The 17,813-nt window shown below is 39.7% G+C and overlaps 1 protein-coding gene across 2 annotated transcripts in view; it reads right to left on the reverse strand.

Annotated features, from left to right (window-relative positions):
- Positions 1 to 10,940, reverse strand: part of LOC311060927 (integrin alpha-M-like) — a 55,814-nt gene extending 44,874 nt beyond the window's left edge. The window contains exons 1-8 of one of the 2 annotated variants that reach the window (XM_084079326.1): positions 10,805 to 10,940; positions 4,570 to 4,672; positions 4,272 to 4,360; positions 3,101 to 3,171; positions 2,569 to 2,680; positions 2,050 to 2,183; positions 784 to 929; positions 412 to 562 (exon numbers count right to left, since the gene is read on the reverse strand). In XM_084079326.1, the coding sequence (XP_083935452.1) occupies positions 412 to 562; positions 784 to 929; positions 2,050 to 2,183; positions 2,569 to 2,680; positions 3,101 to 3,171; positions 4,272 to 4,360; positions 4,570 to 4,672; positions 10,805 to 10,835 (837 nt within the window). In that variant the 5' untranslated portion in view covers positions 10,836 to 10,940. The remainder of the gene's footprint in view (positions 1 to 411; positions 563 to 783; positions 930 to 2,049; positions 2,184 to 2,568; positions 2,681 to 3,100; positions 3,172 to 4,271; positions 4,361 to 4,569; positions 4,673 to 10,804) is intronic. The other variant, XM_084079328.1, reaches the window with a different exon arrangement.
- Positions 10,941 to 17,813: the final 6,873 nt, after the last annotated feature.

Genomic DNA, 17,813 nt, shown 5'->3' on the forward strand with positions numbered 1-17,813 from the left:
ACAAGCGCTCCACTTCCATTCTACCTGGAATTCCAATCTACCTGTGACATATATAGTGCTGTACTTCATTACTTATTCTACTTACTGTATTACCGTAACCATTATTGCCTACTTTTATTATAGTACCTTGTTTTAATTATATATGTTGTACATTGTTTTCTCAGTCTAAATGTCTTTTTGTGTCCAGACTTTAGTATCTGTAGAGACTAATGTCTGTTTTGGGGCAACATTTCTTGCCACAGTTGTTCTACTGGCCACTGCTGCAGCTGTTAAACAGCTGCGTCAGGTTGTGGTAGGCTATTAGCTACAACTATGTAAAAAAAAAAGATCTCATACTGTAAGTATAATTATTTATTTGTGATATTTTTCTTTTAAGTATACATTTAAAAGTGAGTGAGTCCAACCACTTACCCCAATGGCAAATCGAACAATGTCTTGCTTTTCAGCTAGGGAAGCAGCATCAGGTAAATCGTGACTGTCATAAGACTCTCCATCAGTAATGACTATAAGGAACTTGTTCACGCTTGATCTCGATCCTCTGTTTCCTGAAAAAACATATTGGCTGTCGGAATAAAACAAAATGATATATTATTTTTATATGTGTGTGTGTGTGTGTGTGTGTGTGTGTGTGTGTGTGTGTGTGTGTGTGTGTGTGTGTGTGTGTGTGTGTGTGTGTGTGTGTGTGTGTGTGTGTGTGTGTTTGTGTATATATTTATATATATATGAAAACGTGTCATAAAATGTTTGATATGTTTGCTACATTGTCAATATAAAGTCACTTACACAACTGTTTTAATTGCTGCAGCTGTATTAGTCCCTCCACCTTGTTGGCTAATAGAATTAATTTGATATTCCCAAGATCCTGATGTGGCAAAAGCATCAAAATAATAGTGGACGACGGTATAGTGTGAGTACTGGACAATTGCAAACTGCAAACACAGGAAGAATAGAAACACATTGAACTCACTGAAATATATTTACAGTTAAGCAATTGAAGTGATTACTGTATATAGAATGAAGCTGGGCTCTTTTCACGTTCATCTAGCAAACGTCTGCATGACTGTTGAAATTACATGACCTATGTCAGATTTAGCTCAAACAGCAGCCTTTAGGAGCAGTGCAATGCAATTGCAATTTTCGTGTCTGGGAACAATGTAACTCAGACTTTAATGCAGGAATGATACAAATTACATAATCTAATCGGTCATATCTCAAATGGAGAAATGTAGAACAAAGCATGTTGGTGGGTTTCCACACCACAGGTGTGGTATTTTTCTTTATAATTAAATTAAATTAAATTAAAATGTATGTCCATACAGCTTTTTATTTATTTATTTTTAATAATGAGAAGACAACTGTGCCTGTGTCTAGTATGAACAAAAGAAATAGCTTCAAGAGAACAAATCAAGTGATGTTAATATACTGTATGAGTAATTGCAGGATTAAAAGTGGCTCATTTTGGTTTAGCTAGATGTGGTAGGCTACATGCTAACGTTATGTGTGACTTCTCAGGTAGGCCTAAGCTTAGGAGTGCCAGGAGTGTGGTTTGTTGGTAAGATTGTACCTGTGTTTATAACATTACTTTGAGCTAGCTTATCAAAAATTACAAAAATAATGTTTCTTATTTTTAAACACCTAACAATTGCAGAAAGCTACAGTATCAGCAATAATGTTAGATCTCAGCAGCTGAACTGTACTGCAATGGTATGTTAACTGGTTTATAAAATTGGTTTATAAAGTTTGTTGTTGTGGTTGACCCATTATGTTTAAAAAAAAAAATACCCCTGACACATGGAAAGTAAAACCACCCACCCTGGTCTCTTTGATACTTTCGGTTCTGCACAGATGAACATAATTCTGCTGCTCATTATTTGGCTTTCTATATCAATATTGCCTCTAAGCAAGTGAAGCTCTACATTGGAAAAAAAAACGCGATTGGGATTTTTTTATCCGATCAGCATGTTTTCATTGGCATAGAAAATATGGCCCAAGCAGTTTGGAAGAACACTTAAAGTTAAAATTGTACTTGACCAATTAGGCTAGTCCCACCTGTGTATCTCTTCTCATTAGTGAGCCAATCACACTTTTCACAAAAGCCTTCATTGTGTTGAAATCAGAGGTGCCAACACTGCCTGAACCATCCAGTAAGAATGCAATATCTGCTGCCCCTCCTGCTGGACACTCTGTTAAAAGATAAGAACAAAATAAAAAGGACATGGGAGGGAAATATATCAAAACTCATAAAGTTTTGCTTTTTGGCATGGTCTTAGGTACAGTATTAGCTCCTGAGGAGGAAGGACTGACTGATTGTAAGACGTGGAATGACAGATTTACATAGGCACATTTCGGAACCCTGTGTGAAGTTAAGTAGCGTATCGATGTCTCTCTCTCTAGGTCGTCCTCAGACGAGCCCTAAATGTGGCCTGAATTAATGGCGTGAGAGACCATGTTCATATTGATTTTTGGATTACTGGGGGACGGTATTGACTGATGGTACTGTGTAATCACCTCTAGTAAAAAAGAAATCTTGCAATCAGAACTTCTATTTAAATCAACATACAGTATTACCTTCAAGAGATGACGGCACAAATGCTCCATTTCCATCCTCTCTAATCTCTAAGCATGCACCATTGTATGTTGTAATAGTTGTGCACTCTCTTGGAATGGTCGGACCACATGCCTGAAATGGGAGAAAAGAATATCTGAACTCAAAATAGAAGATTTAGTTTTGGAGAGAGAGAGAGAGAGAGAGAGAGAGAGAGAGAGAGAGAGAGAGAGAGAGAGAGAGAGAGAGAGAGAGAGAGAGAGAGAGAGAGAGAGAGAGAGAGAGAGAGAGAGAGAGAGAGAGAGAGAGAGAGAGAGAGAGAGAGAGAGAGAGAGAGAGAGAGAGAGAGAGAGAGAGAGAGAGAGAGAGAGAGAGAGATCTAAATTGCACTTACTGTAGATGTTTAGGAATAGTTTTACTTCAGGAATAACATTTAATTCCCTGATTTTTTTATAAGATACTCAAAACACAAATCAAGTAAATAGGACTTAGTTTATTATCATTATTATTCTTTTATTTTTTTACAATTAACATAACTGCTGTTAATTAACTCACAATTGTATTTCCTGTGGTAGGGTCATTTGTCATTGTCAAGCCAAGGGACATGTTGACTGCAAAATCTGGCACTGTATTTAACATAACATAAGGAAGATGGAAAGAGAGATTTACAGATTAAAATCACAAAGTCACAAATGAAATCCCTTCCCTGTTAACACATTGACTGCCAGAGTTTATTCCAAATTTACCCCCTTGGCTGCCAGCGATTTGCGTGTTTTTTTGTTTTCTCTATTTTCTGCATTTAAATGCATTTAAGTTTCTCAGGCCATGGTTTTGAACACATACGACGATCGACCAGCAGAGCGCAGCAAAATGACACCCTCGATGACTCGCTGACTCGCCCCCCCCCCTCCCTCCAGGCTCAAACAGTCAAAACAACATGAACCGGATGTGATTGTCTTCGACAATCTCTGATCGGCTTGTGATACGATGTGATACACGACGACGATGCCTGATCGTCACCCGGACCAAAGAAAATAAAAGGGGAGCTTTCCCTTTGTATTTTATAGCGTGTCCAAAAAAGGGGTTTTCTCTATTCTGGACGAAAATGACCGGAGAAAAACGATGTGACCCGGAAACGAATTTTTTTTTTTACATCCGGCTTCGGGTGAGTGTGACGTAGGCGGAAAACGAAAGTGATGATGAAAAGTAAACAGACCCGCGCGATCACAGATGAAACCAATGAAAATACCTAATATCGAGATAACTCGATCTAGGCAGTCGAGCGCTGGATTACTATTATCGAGTTAACTCGATCTAGGCAGTCGATGTGTTAAATCGTCAGTCAAACATTCAGTATCTATTCCTGAGTAGTCTGCCATCATCTTATTATGTTGGGATTCCTCTAAATACGTGTTACCGTACATTATTACATATCCAATATTATTATTGTAGAAGTTTTGTTCTAAAATCCTGTAGTCACCACTTGAACAAAGTGATACCGCCCCTTATGAATGAGTTAATGCAAACAAAATAATCACAAATCACGTTACTTGGTTAAACTGTCAAGAAACTTTGCTGAAATGTTGTTTATAAGTAACTTTAAATCACAAGTGCGGCTGAGACCATTTCTACTGAATAATGAACATCATGTAATGATGATTCAGTTTCTCAAAATTGGCATATCATTTTTAATTCACTTTTTATGTTTGATGTTAATGTTGCCTACCTGTAATAGACATGGGGCTGCATGACTCTGTAGAACACTTATATATTTGTCCGCTCCTGTCTTGTGAAAGGGGTGCACTGACCAGTATGCTAAAGGGAGCAATCCGTGACATGAAAATTGTTAACAAAATATTGAATACATCCAGAAATGTAATTTTCTGAAACGTATCCAGTGGCAATTAATGACTGTTTTATCATGGGGAGAAATTAGTGTGATGGGTAAAAGGAAAAAGATGACAAGGATGTCAGTGTTTTAGACTGTGTTCAGTCACACAAATCCATGCTCTGTCTTGATTTACCTTGATTGTCTTTGAACCACCTTGTATCCAAATCCATCATCAAGTGATCTCAAGGATTTCCAAACCACAGGATCAATGTTAAAACCAAATGCAGCTTGGAACACTGAGTAAAAACAAGGAACAAAAGCTCATCAAAGTATTATAATTAAGAAATGTTACTGTATATTCATACAGGTGACATTTTGTCAAGTTTGCAACTCCCTGCGTGAAGGGGATAGCAGCTGTAGGAAACACTCTCAAATGTATTGGCTTAAATGTTTTTGTCATTTATACCAAATCTCACAGCAGACAAATTTGAGCAAACTGGTTAACAACTTTCCTTAGCTAAACTTTGTTGTAAAAAGCTACACGTGAAACACTACACGTACTACACTACTACAAGTGAAAGTTGCTCAGTCAGATTTGTACTTGAGTTAAAGTGCTGGAGTATTCAGAAGCATGCTCTAGACATTTTCCCAAACAAATGATCAAATGACAAACGATTTCCAGAAGTTTTCAAAAAATATCAATTATAGTGAAAATAGCAGATCTAAAGCTCACGTGTCGCGATGCAATGTGTTGTGAGGTTGTAGATCTGCTATTTTCACTATATTTGAAATAGGGCTCAAGTGCTTAATTCATAATGCACCTTTTGCCTTCCTAGAAATGTAGTAGAGTTAGGGTAAGTAATGTATCTGTCTTTGAAATGGAGTTGATTTCAAGCTGTGTTCGGAAATACAGTACAACACCGCCTAGGCGCCTACAACATGTATGTGCCTCCAGACTATCAATCTGACTGCTTAATTAATTAACATTATTGTATTCATTATGACTTACAGTTCATATCCATAATAATTTTCTTGTACGATTGAATGTGATATATCTTAAAGTTGGTATTGCAGTAAAGCATTTATTTGTATCTCCTTAACATATTGTTTGGAATCGTTACACCCTTACCGAAAATGTTGTATGCTGAATTTTTTTATTGTTCCTGTAGTGACTCATATGAACCAACATTAAGCACGCAGACACACACACACACACACACACACACACACACACACACACACACACACACACACACACACACACACACACACACACACACACACACACACACACACACACACACACACACACACACCACATCTGCAGAACGGAAGTGGAAAAAAGACCAGCTCACTTCATCTTTAACCTGCCTAAAAGACCTTATGTCCAGCTATGAATCAGCTGTGAGAGATGCCAGAAACCAGTATTTTTAAGTGGGTGTAAACCCACTTCTACAGATTGAAAAGTTGGAATGCTAAGAATGCGACCTTAGCCCCGCCCACCTATTTATATGAGAGGGAGTGAACGCCCACAATTCAACGTCACAAGCCCATTCTTCGAGAGGCAGGGAGAGAAGCAGTCTCTCTGCTTCGAGCAGAGAGGCAAACGGCCTTTCCCTGAGGGGGAGGGGCGGGGGGGGAGACCCTGTGGTGAGCGCAGTCAGAGAGCACAGAAGTCTAATTCTCAAGGCACAGATGGCTGTAGAGTAATAACTTGTGGACTGGAGTTTCAATGTTACTATGCATCCCAGAAATATATAGCTTATAATCCATATCGCCTGTTCTCTCATAGTTTAATGTTAACAGCCGATTGATACGTAGCCAATCTCATGCGCACTGCATTGCTGTTAAATACCAAAACACTCGCCCCAAAACAGAAAACACAGTCGCCCCGGGCAAATCCAGCGGTAGGCTATTCACCTGGTATTCTTAAACGTAACCTCAGTAAACTATGCCTAAACCTAGCCTGGGCAGCGCTCCTTTTCGGGTATATGATCCGGTCGGGAGCGGACCGGAAAGACGTCTCACCCCAAAATAGTTCCGTCCTATAAAATCCTTGATGCGGCGTAGTTTAGCTTATTTTTTAAATATAAATTTGAGTGTACTTTCCGGAGACTATTTAGCGTCTGTATTATCCGTATTATCCCACGGGGAAATTCTATTCCATTTAAATAGGGATTGGGGAACCAAAACAAAGCGGCACTACAAAACCGGATCGCGACAATCCGGAAAGAGGATTCTTTTTTCATTTTTTTTTTCAGTAGGCGTGGCCTAGACCGGATCATATGGGTCTTTAGTAACGCAGACCAGGCTTTCCTCCGAGGTGGAAAGACTGGTGATGCGATTTTAGCCTAAACCTAACCTTATTTCTAAACGTAACCTCAGTAAAACGGTGCCAAAACCTAACCTTATTCCTAAACTTAACCTCAGTAAAACTATGCCTAACCCTAAACGTATTTCTAACCTTATCCCCAGTAAAACAAATACAAGAAAATGGGGGTGAGTGTGTTTTGGGCCGAGTCTTCTGGAGTTTTTTTAGCAGGCAAAACCGAAAAAAAAGGTAAATTGGAACGTTGTCTATGTGGACTGTGGAGCATGTTTATGGATATAATCTGCGGGGACAGACGATATAAAATCGGCGAAATGATCTCTGTCTATCGGCAACATAGCAGAATGCACGCGACGCGTCTTTTTTAACATTTCTACCCAGATGTAGAGGAATATTTAATTTTAAATTAACACTATGAATCGAGGGTTATACTGAAAAAAAGAACTCCACAAACAAACATGAACAATATTCATGCAAAAGTTACTGTCACTGATGATCTATATGATGATATACATGGGACACAACCTTCTTGCCCTGATCACATTGACAAAAAAAAACAATATTTGCCAGAACAGCCAGAACAACCACCCAGTCTGCCCTAACAATCCAGTATAGCCTTAAATTACGGGTTAACAATGTAAAATGAGCAGTTTCAGTTATTAAGTATTTAAGTAGATAAAGAGTCTCGTAGATGTATTTTATCGATTTTGAAATCCTTTATGTCTACGAGAGTCTTATCTACCACCACCCCCCCCCCCCCCCCCAGATTGCCCTGAAATGTCGGCTCCAAAGCCCGTACTTCTCCAAACATGTTCACGTGCTAAATATAAGGTGCTTACCCGCTTGCCCCAAATGTTAACTCGGTGTCCGTTGTGTTTGTGTAATGTATTAGTCCATATCTTTCAATAAAGAAGTGTTTTGTTCCCGTCTGTGGCCGAACGCCATTTCCCCCCCTCGTTTACTTCCTGTTTACATTGAGTGTGATTAAGGATTTCACCGGATGCGCCCCGTCACGACCGCCCATTGGGAACTTCCGACAGAATTGGCCACAGACGGGATTAAAACACTTCTTTATTGAAAGATATGGACTAATACAATGCACAAACACGCCTTACACTGACTTAACATTTGGAGCAAGCGGGTAAGCACCTTATATTTAGCATTTGTACATGTTTGGAGAAGTACAGTCTTTGGAGCTGACATTCCAGGGCAATCAAAGTTAGGTTTCGATCAGACATTTACTTTGTTGTGCGCTGTATCGCGTACCGAAAATAGCCGATCTACAAGCTCACAACTGCCTCGCACTGGGACGCGTTGTTGTGAGCTTGTAGGTCGGCTATAATTCTGTGCAAGCTTTACTGGAGATGCGGCGTTTAGAGAGGCAAGGAAATAAAAATAAATGAATTACATCTGGACCCCCCCCCCTGGTAACTAAATAATGAACAGTCCCTAACAGCATACATTTCCATTACAAATGAGGGGCTACATACATATAATACCCCCCCCCCCCCCTCAATGACAGTACATTTAGGGCCCAATACAGCATATTTGAATACATTTAGGACAGACTTCTTTGAGAGCTCTCCCACGCTCAGTGTTGCCATGTCCTCTAATTATAAGCGACATTGCCCTTGTTTTTCTGTGAAGGTACTTGTAAAGACTGAAGGTTGGGCTTTGCCCCTGTTTCTAAAACGTTGTTGATATTTGGCATGAGTTATTTGTTGATAGCTTGTAGATCTGCTATTTTCTACTACCACCACCACCACTAGCAGTGGTGGAAAGTAACTAAGTACATTTACTCAAGTACTGTACTTAATTACAATTTTGAGGTATTAGTACTTTACTTTTAAATTTCCAATTTCCAATACTTACTTCTTGTAACCCCAGAGCGCTGTTCCAGGCAATTGAGTCTGTAATGGTCCCCCCACCAAGTCAGCCTCTGGAGGCCTTTTTAGAAATGTGCAATAAGTTTGTTTCCCACTTTGTGGACAAAATAGAGGGCGTCAGGCAGAAGATCCCTCCTGCTCCCACTGACCGCCCTGACTGCCCCGTATTAGCAGCTAAATTTGCCCAGTTTGAACACATTTCCACAGCAATTCTAGAAGATACAGTCTCTCATATGAACTCCTCCTGCCCACTTGACACCATCCCCACCAGATTCTTTAAAGAGATCCTCCATACCATAGGTCCAGACACATTAGCTATTAAATTGTTCTCTGTCCACTGGTTCTTTTCCATCAAGTTTTAAGACTGCCCTGGTCCAACCCCTGTTGAAAATACCTTCACTGGACCCCCTGATTTTAAATAATTTTAGACCAATTTCTAAACTTTTGGAAAAGATTGTGTCCATATAACTGCTTGATTTTATGTATTATAACAGTATCTTTGAGGTTTTTCAGTCTGGTTTTCGTTCATTCCATAGCACAGAGACCGTTCTTTTAAAGGTTGCAAATGATTTACTGCTTGCTGCGCACTCCGGCAACTGTTCAATTTTAATCCTCCCCGATCTTAGCTCTGCTTTCGACATAGTTGACCATTCCATGTTAATTGACCGCCTAGAAACCTGGGTTGGCATTGAGGGAGCAGCCTTGAAATGGTTCCGTTCTTACTTAACGGATAGTGTCTTGTCATGTCTCTCCGATATTAAGTGCTGGATGTCAAATCATTTCCTACAATTAAATGAGGCGAAATCATAAATGATCATCTTAGATCCCCCAAATTCTACACAAACATTTGTCTCAGAGCTTGGTAGCCTATCCCCCAACGTGAAGGAGGTGGCCCTTAACTTGGGCGTGCTCCTCGACTCTGGCCTCTCTTTTATTCCCCAAGTAACACAAACTATTCAAACATGCTACTTCCAGCTAAGGAATATAGCTAGAGTCACATTTTGTGCCTACTGTGTGTTTTATTCTCTGATCTTTTGTTGTGGTTTATCTCCAATGCTTATTATGTTGCTCTGTAAAGCACTTTGTGACTATGTCGGGAAATAATGCTTTATAAATCAATTCATTATCATTATCTGCACCAAAGCACCAACTAAGTGATTGAATTCTGTTTTCACTTTCCTTACAAGGTAGCAACAAGGCATTTACAGGAAATGTATTTTTCTTTTAACAATGACATCATCCTGTTGTTGGTAAAGGTGAGAAATACAGACATTCAAAGATGTGAGTATCTGAGCATTGGCCTTTCAACCATTACCTTACTGTGCATATCAGCAGCATATTAAGTTATGTGTTAGCGAGGAACTGCATGAGAAACACGCACACATAATCTTCAGCCTGGCAGAGATAACAAATGGGACAAATGTTTCAAAGTGTGTGTGTGTGTGTGTGTGTGTGTGTGTGTGTGTGTGTGTGTGTGTGTGTGTGTGTGTGTGTGTGTGTGTGTGCGCGTGCCAGTGCCTGCCTGCCTGCCTGCCTGCGTGCGTGCGTGCGTGTGTGTGCGCCCCGACTCACCATCAAATAGAATAACGTACACTTAAAGCTTCAAAATGAAAAGAATTAATTAAGCACTGTGCGAGAGGTGTTGTCTGGGTGAGGCAGATATGGCGTGAAGAGCAGGTCTGAGCCCAAGATATTTGATATCAACGATATCAAAAATCCCAGTTGATGAAAAGCTGGTACATAAAAAAATTAAGTCTCCATGAGCAAATTAATATTATAGAGGGCATGGCTATTCATAAAGATGCAAATACTACTCACAAATGTTTTGACGTAACATCACAAAACTATTGCTTATCAGCAGACAAGCAGAAGTCGGCTTTCCATTATTGGCCCATGAAAACAAAAAGGTGTTGCTAGATGGCTTATTATTTCCAATTTAGGCCAAACAATGACCATGCCGATTTTTCCAAAAGGAAAATGGAGCATTTACCCCATGCTGTCACTATGGCGTATTATACATTTCCAGCACGGCAAAAACATCCGACATCCAGCATAAAATCAACTACAACACTGATTCTATTGACATGCTTTTACTGTATACAAACTCAGCAGCTTAACTTGAACACATGTTTTTTAAGTACAGCCACTACATCTACATTGAAATAGTTCATTTAATAGTTCAATAGACTTATTAATGATGTTGATATACTCACAGAGGATCACACAAGGCAAAGCGTGACCCATCCTCTCCTGAGATGAACAACTCTGAAAAACCTTTCTGCTTCCTATATTCACAGTGAATTAATAGCTACTGCTGTGTGAAATAGAGAAATGAGAGAGAGAAACACACATCCACAGAGGGCATCTGCCCATACGTGTCCTCCCATCAGTTCCTGATCTTAATATTGATTGTCACCTTGACCACTTTCGCTTTTGTGTGTAATGCTATTTTGCACGTACAAGTGTGTCTGTGTACACGAACGAGCTTGAGTGTGAATGCGTGCATTTGTGTGGATGTCTTCATGTATAATACAAAATGGTACTATGTATACTATATATATGCTATACTGACAGGAATTAACATGGTTCTTTATGTTATGTCATGTTACTGATGAGTGATTGATATACTTCAAAAAGTTATTCATAAAAATACAAAATAAGCTATTTATTTTATGTTATGTAATGTTATGTTTACTTACAATGTGTAGTCCTTTTGAAAGTAAGGTACACACATTTGTTTGCCACATAGCTGTTTCCCCTTTCATGAACAATGGACTAGTTTTGTTAGTGTTTTTTGTTCTGACTTGTGTACTAACAAAATTAAACTTAAAGCTGCACTATGTAACTTTCCTCTTCTACCCAGGATTTGAACCAGGTTTCCTGTGCAAGTGCTGAAATGTTTATTTATTTGTATTTATTTCATTTTCCCCAAAAATATAAAAAATACATGAAAACATTAAATCTTTAAAATCACGGCCCCCTCACGTATTAGAAGGCCAATATCAGTCACCTGATTCTTTGAATCTAACATGGTTAAAATGGAGTTTGAAGCTGGGTTTGTATAGGAAGGGGGTGTGTCTGATAAAATGAATATCAAATATCTAAATACTGAATCATGAACTAAAAAATCACACCCTGTGTGAAGGAAGCGGTGCCTTTGGGGCGGGCCTTAACTCATTTCAGTCCGTCCCTATTGGTGGTCTGAGTCCACTTACCAAATTTGTACTTGGTAGCATGCTGCAAACTGGAATGATGGCTGTTTAAAGCCCAGCCAATGGGCAGACAGAGGGGGCGGGGCTTAAGTAATGACAGTTAGTCCCTATTGCTGGCTTTAGTCCATGTACAAAATTTGTACTCCATAGCATGCTGCGAACTTGACTTATGGCTGTTTGAAGGCCAGCCAATGGGAAGACAGAGGGGGCGGGGCTTCAGCAATTCATGCTGGTCCCTATTGGTGGTCTAAGTCCACATACCAAATGTGGACTTGGTGGCATGCTGCAAACTGGAGTTATAGCTGTTTAAAATTCCGTGCTCATACGGGCGCTGGGGGTCCCTGGACCCCTCTTTGATAACTTCATCAATTCATGCTGTTGCCTATTGGTGGTCTAAGTCCACATACCAAATGTGGACTTGGTGGCATGCTGCAAACTGGAGTTATAGCTGTTTAAAATCCCGTGCTCATCCCGTGCTCATACGGGCGCTGGGGGTCCCTGACCCCTCTTTGATAACGTCATCAATTCATGCTCGTCCCTATTGGTGGTCTAAGTCCACATACCAAATTTGGACTTGGTGGCATGCTGCAAACTGAAGTTATAGCTGTTTGCTTCTTTGCCGTGCTCATCCCGTGCTCACACAAACGGACGGACGGACACGCGGACGGACACGCAGACAGAGTCAAACGTAGAGCGGTTGGCACCGCTCTACGTTTTATACATTTTATAAAGTGAAATATCCCTTTAATACATCTGGGCCCTTAACAAAAACAATCAAGATAACAGAACTAAAGTCAAGCACTGGAACGGTGTGCTTCATAGAGCACAGATCTCTGCCAGACATTACTTTTTAACCCTGTAAACCTTATATACTTAGTTGACCGGGGTCTCCCAGGGCTATTAATATTTTTTTCCTCTACACCAAATCTCTTTGCTGGAAATAGCCGATCTACAAGCTCACAACCCATTACCACGCAACGCATGTGAGCTAAGTACTATAGAGCTATTTTTGCCGAACTTGTATTTGTTGTTGCTATGGGATGTATTTATAATATAGCAGTATTAGCAGGGTATTCTCTTTAGAACACTACAGCAAAACCCCTGACATATGCAGCTTCATATCCACATATGTGGCTTTTGTTGAGATTGTGTCTCTCCTCTCCTCTCCTCTCCTCTCCTCTCCTCTCCTCTTTCTCTCTCTCTCTCTCTCCCTTTCTCTCTCTCTCCAATTCAAAGGGGCTTTATTGGCAGAAGAAATGTTGCCAAAGCAGATATAATAAAATTAAAAAATCTCCCTATTAGAATAAATAAGTTGTTGTTAGTTGTGTAACATTGCAACTTTATAATCAAATATAGTAGGTAAAATACTTCAGTAATACACACTGAACAATTGTGCGTTTGCTGTTATATAAACAAAGATATTTTAATATAAAAAAAATGTAAAACATTTAAATAACTTTTTTTGTTTTTTTATTATTGGTCAATATAAAATGTATGTAAAGTGTAAAGTGGCCTGTTATAGCATCACCATGAGCCCAATGAAAAACATGTGAGTGTCTTCCTTGGCCCACTGATCGGTCCAGCAGTGGAACACACATGGATGGACGGACGGACACACGGACAAATGGACAGGGTCAAAAACATAATCTCCACCTACGGCCTATCTGCCTGGCAGAGATAAAAATGCTTTAGCTACAATGTAACAGAAAGCTGACTGTATGATGAGACTCTGAAAAAAGGAAGTGGTTGCTACAGGCCGTGGTTATTTTTATTCAGTGCTAACAGGCTGTGGTGAAGTAGACAAGAAGTACTGAGTTCTGTGGTAAAGCTTTTGGGACGTATGTTAAGATTTAAAGGACAAAAAATACAGTATTTAGTCTGTCTCTAAAATTATTTTTATTATTCAATTGTAACTGTGCTTCCCTTTTTCCAAAAAGAAGTTCCCCTTTTGGGTTCACTTCCTCTCTACCCAACTCATCTCATCTTATTCACTCTTTGGTTTGAATAGATAGACTATTCATACACATGACAGACAGATAGATAGATAGATAGATAGATAGATAGATACTCTATTAATCCCGAAGGAAATTTGTTCTGTTCAACAGCTCCAGTTGCCATACATTCATTCATACATACATTACATCAATAGAATGTAGCAAAAATAACAATTCTTGAAACTATCTGTGCTACACTTCTGTGATCGAAACTCAATGTGCTGGGGGGTGGCATCATCCAGTATTGTCTTAGCCAGAGTTCTCTTCTCTGCCATTGCCACCCACAGAGTCAAGCTCAATCCCTTTCACTTTGCCAGCCAGCCTGATTGTGAGTGTTGAATGTGCCTCTCTGTCTCACGTTGCCTCCCCAGCACATCACAGCATAGAAAAGGACACATAGACTTAGAGACAACATGCAAAGCACAAGCTGGTATAGGATAGAATATGAATCTATGTGAAACTAGAGGTCAGGTAGGTTATTGTGGCCTCCTGGTGACGCTATAATAGGCCAATGTGAAAAGGGTGCGATTTAGTCTTAGGCCTTTCACGGCAATCGGACACTGCATTCATGATTTGAGGCATTTTGTTCCAAAAGTGTGGTTTGCTAAATTAGACCTGCTGGTGGCGCTATAACAAGCCAATGTGAAAAGGGTGGCATTTCTCCATCGGCCTAGTAGGAATGTGCGTGCAAAATTTCATGGAAATTGCACACTGCGTTCATGATTTGAGGCATTGTGTTCAAAACACATTGAGGCAATGTTAGCCAATTAGGATGGAATCTGAAATATCGGACACATCCGTCGTGATCACATGACTATAGAGATACTCTGTACCGATTAGCGTGATTTTTGGACAGAATCTTAAGGAGTAATAGCAAAAAAAAGTCTGACAAAAGTCTGCCTCCTGGTGGCGCTCTAAAAGGCAGATGTGAAAAATGCATGGCAAAGGTTTTTCCTTGGCCTCTAGGGAGTGTGCGTGCAAAGTTTCACTCAGATTGGTGCAGTTGTAGGTAAAAACGCGTATTGGCCTGTTATAGTGCCACCATGAGGCTGATTTGAAAATGTTAGTGAGAATGTGCGTGCAAAATGTCACGGAAATTGCATGCTGCATTCATGATTTGAGGCATTTTGTTCAAAACAAACCAATCCTGCAAACTTTGGAAGCCAATCTTAGCCAATCAGGATGGAATGTGGAAAATCGGACAGATCCGTGTTGATCACATGACTATAGAGATACTGTGTACCCTTAGGGCGGATTCAGACTGGGTCCGTTTGAATCAAACCGTTCCGAGTACGCTTGGCTTCTCCCAGCTGGCCAGCATTCACGCTGGCCAAGACTCGAGACCATTTCAGTTAACAGTAATGGTAAATATGTGCCTCATGGGGGCGCTGTGGACTATGGGGCTTTGGGAGAGGGCATGTCATTCACAGAAGAAAAGTCACTCTAGAGTGAATAATAAAGTTTGACTGTGTTCCTGACGTTGTCTTGAGTTATAATAACAGATCAACAATACACAACCAAAGCAGTGTGTGCACTGGTCTTTGAAACCTCGAAATGTAACGTTGTCTCTGTAAATATGATATTGCGTCACGGACGCATCCTTGGTATTTTAGCAGTGACGTCACAGACTAATCCTTAGTATATTTATCCTTATATACGCGTTCGCTACACATGTGTTTTTTGTTTATTATTTTTCACGGCTCCCGCTACTCAAACACTAGCGGGATTATCATTTCTTGTCAACATTCAAGTAGAACTATGAGAAGGTATAACCCAGCTAAAATAATGTGTCATTATAAAAATATATAAATGATATGATTAGCAGTCCACTTCATCCTGTTGGTACGGATGGCTTCACATTGCATCGTTCCGTACTCGAATACGCATGATCCGGATCCGAGACTACCCCCGGAGGTGGTTTCGGGTACGGTACGGTGATCCATTTCGGGGAACGATACGCAACGTTCGCACTATCACAGTATCATATATCAGCCAAGTGGTCCAGGGTGCGCACCCGGGACCATAGTGTGAATCCGCCCTAAATGGTTTCCTCCAACATGCCTTGAGTGCAATAGATAGTCGTGTTTATTTTTTTAAAGAATTTCAGAATAAGAAAGAAAAAATAAATAAAATAAATTGTGTAAATAGCTGATCTACAAGATTAAATCTATCTTTTGGGTCTCAGCTCAAAAAGTTTGGGAGCCCCTGCCGTAGTGTAAACATTCACTAAACAACAACATATAGCAATTTGTTTTTTTAAATGTATTAATAAAGAACTGCTTGAAGTAAGAGCTCTATTTCTCCTTTTGGATTCACTTCCTTTCTTTTCCCATCTGATCTAATCCACGAAGCGATGCTGGTAGGGTAGAAGTGGAATCTATGTAAAATTCTGGATTATAAGGTTGTGATGTGTGTGTGATCTGAGAAATAATGCTCTATTAAAACATATTTAAAGAAGTAAGCTTTATTTCTATTGTGCATTTCATACAAAAAACGTAATGTGCTTTGCAAAAATAATAATAATGAAGATGTATATACAGTACAATAATCTCGCTCCCACACACACACGCACACAAACCCTCTCATAGACGTAGAATACACAAGACATTTGTCGGTGATTGGTCCAGTGGTTTACTTCATTAGTCGCCGATACACACATGTACACTCATATACACACACACACACCCACACACTCACACACACACACACACACACACACACACACACACACACACACACACACACACACACACACACACACACACACACACACACACACACACACACACACACACACACACACACACAAACACACATACAGTACACACATACACACACACACACACACACACACACACACACACACACACACACACACACACACACACACACACACACACACACACACACACACACACACGTGTGTACAATAATGATTATAATGATCATAATGATATTTATACAAACTATACCTTAATAATTGGATTTGGACATTTGAATTTGTTTATTATTATTTCTGGTTAATTGAATGTTTCACTATTCCTTAAATTGGTTTTGCTTAAAACTTAGTGGCATAAGGGTTGAGTCTGATTTGTTTGAAGCAGATGGTTCCGAAATAAACAAACTACAACTACAGCCTTCTATATTACCTGTGCGAATAACTTTGAGGCTTAAAGGTTCTATGACATTCATTTTCACTTTTTTTATTTTTTAGTGTTTTGGGGGGTTTTATGACCTCAATTACACCCAAAAAATCTGAACTTTGAACATTCAGTGGATTTTCTGTGGTCTGGGGTTTTCTGAATAATTAGGCTGAAAAGTAATCTGAGCTTGGCCCTTCGGCAGTGAGGTCACAGCCGATTAATCCCGCCCACTCTCCTCCTCGCCCCTCCCCTCCCCTATCCTTTCCTTTGGGGGGGGCGGAGCAGAGGCGATGATTGACAGGCAAAATCCCTCACCAGCGACACCCGCAGGCAAAGATTTATTTTTTCATTGCAGTTGAAAAGGCTTTAGAAATGTGAGAGAAAAACACCTGCCATGGATCAATGGAGTGGATTTTTTTGTTAAAACTTTCTATACACGTTTGAAGGACCATGACAAAGACTTTTAATGTGTGGTAAAACTGAACGTCATGAAACCTTTAATGTAAAACAATTTTATACATTAGAAAAAGAATATGCATAGTATGTTAATTAATATAAAGCAAAATCAAAAACTGCCCACAGTCAGTAACAGTGAATAAAATATAAATTCTCCTCAGTGGAGTTTTTTTGTTTTTGTTTGTTTTTTGTCCCAAGCCAACATAGTATATTAAGAAATGTAGATGGCACAATGTTTTCTAACAGTAAGTACTGATCAAATGTGTTATTTGTCTGGTGTACTAAAGTTGAATGTCATTATACCATGTTATTATACGATTTATCTGCAATAACATGTAATGAGCAAGGATGAAAACAATAGAACAGAATGAAATGATCCAATGCAATGCAAAGTACTATACAGTAAGTACATTCCAT

Source organism: Gymnoscopelus microlampas (assembly GCF_963454915.1).
Source record: "Gymnoscopelus microlampas genome assembly, chromosome: 14".
NCBI classification, from domain to species: Eukaryota; Metazoa; Chordata; class Actinopteri; order Myctophiformes; family Myctophidae; genus Gymnoscopelus; species Gymnoscopelus microlampas.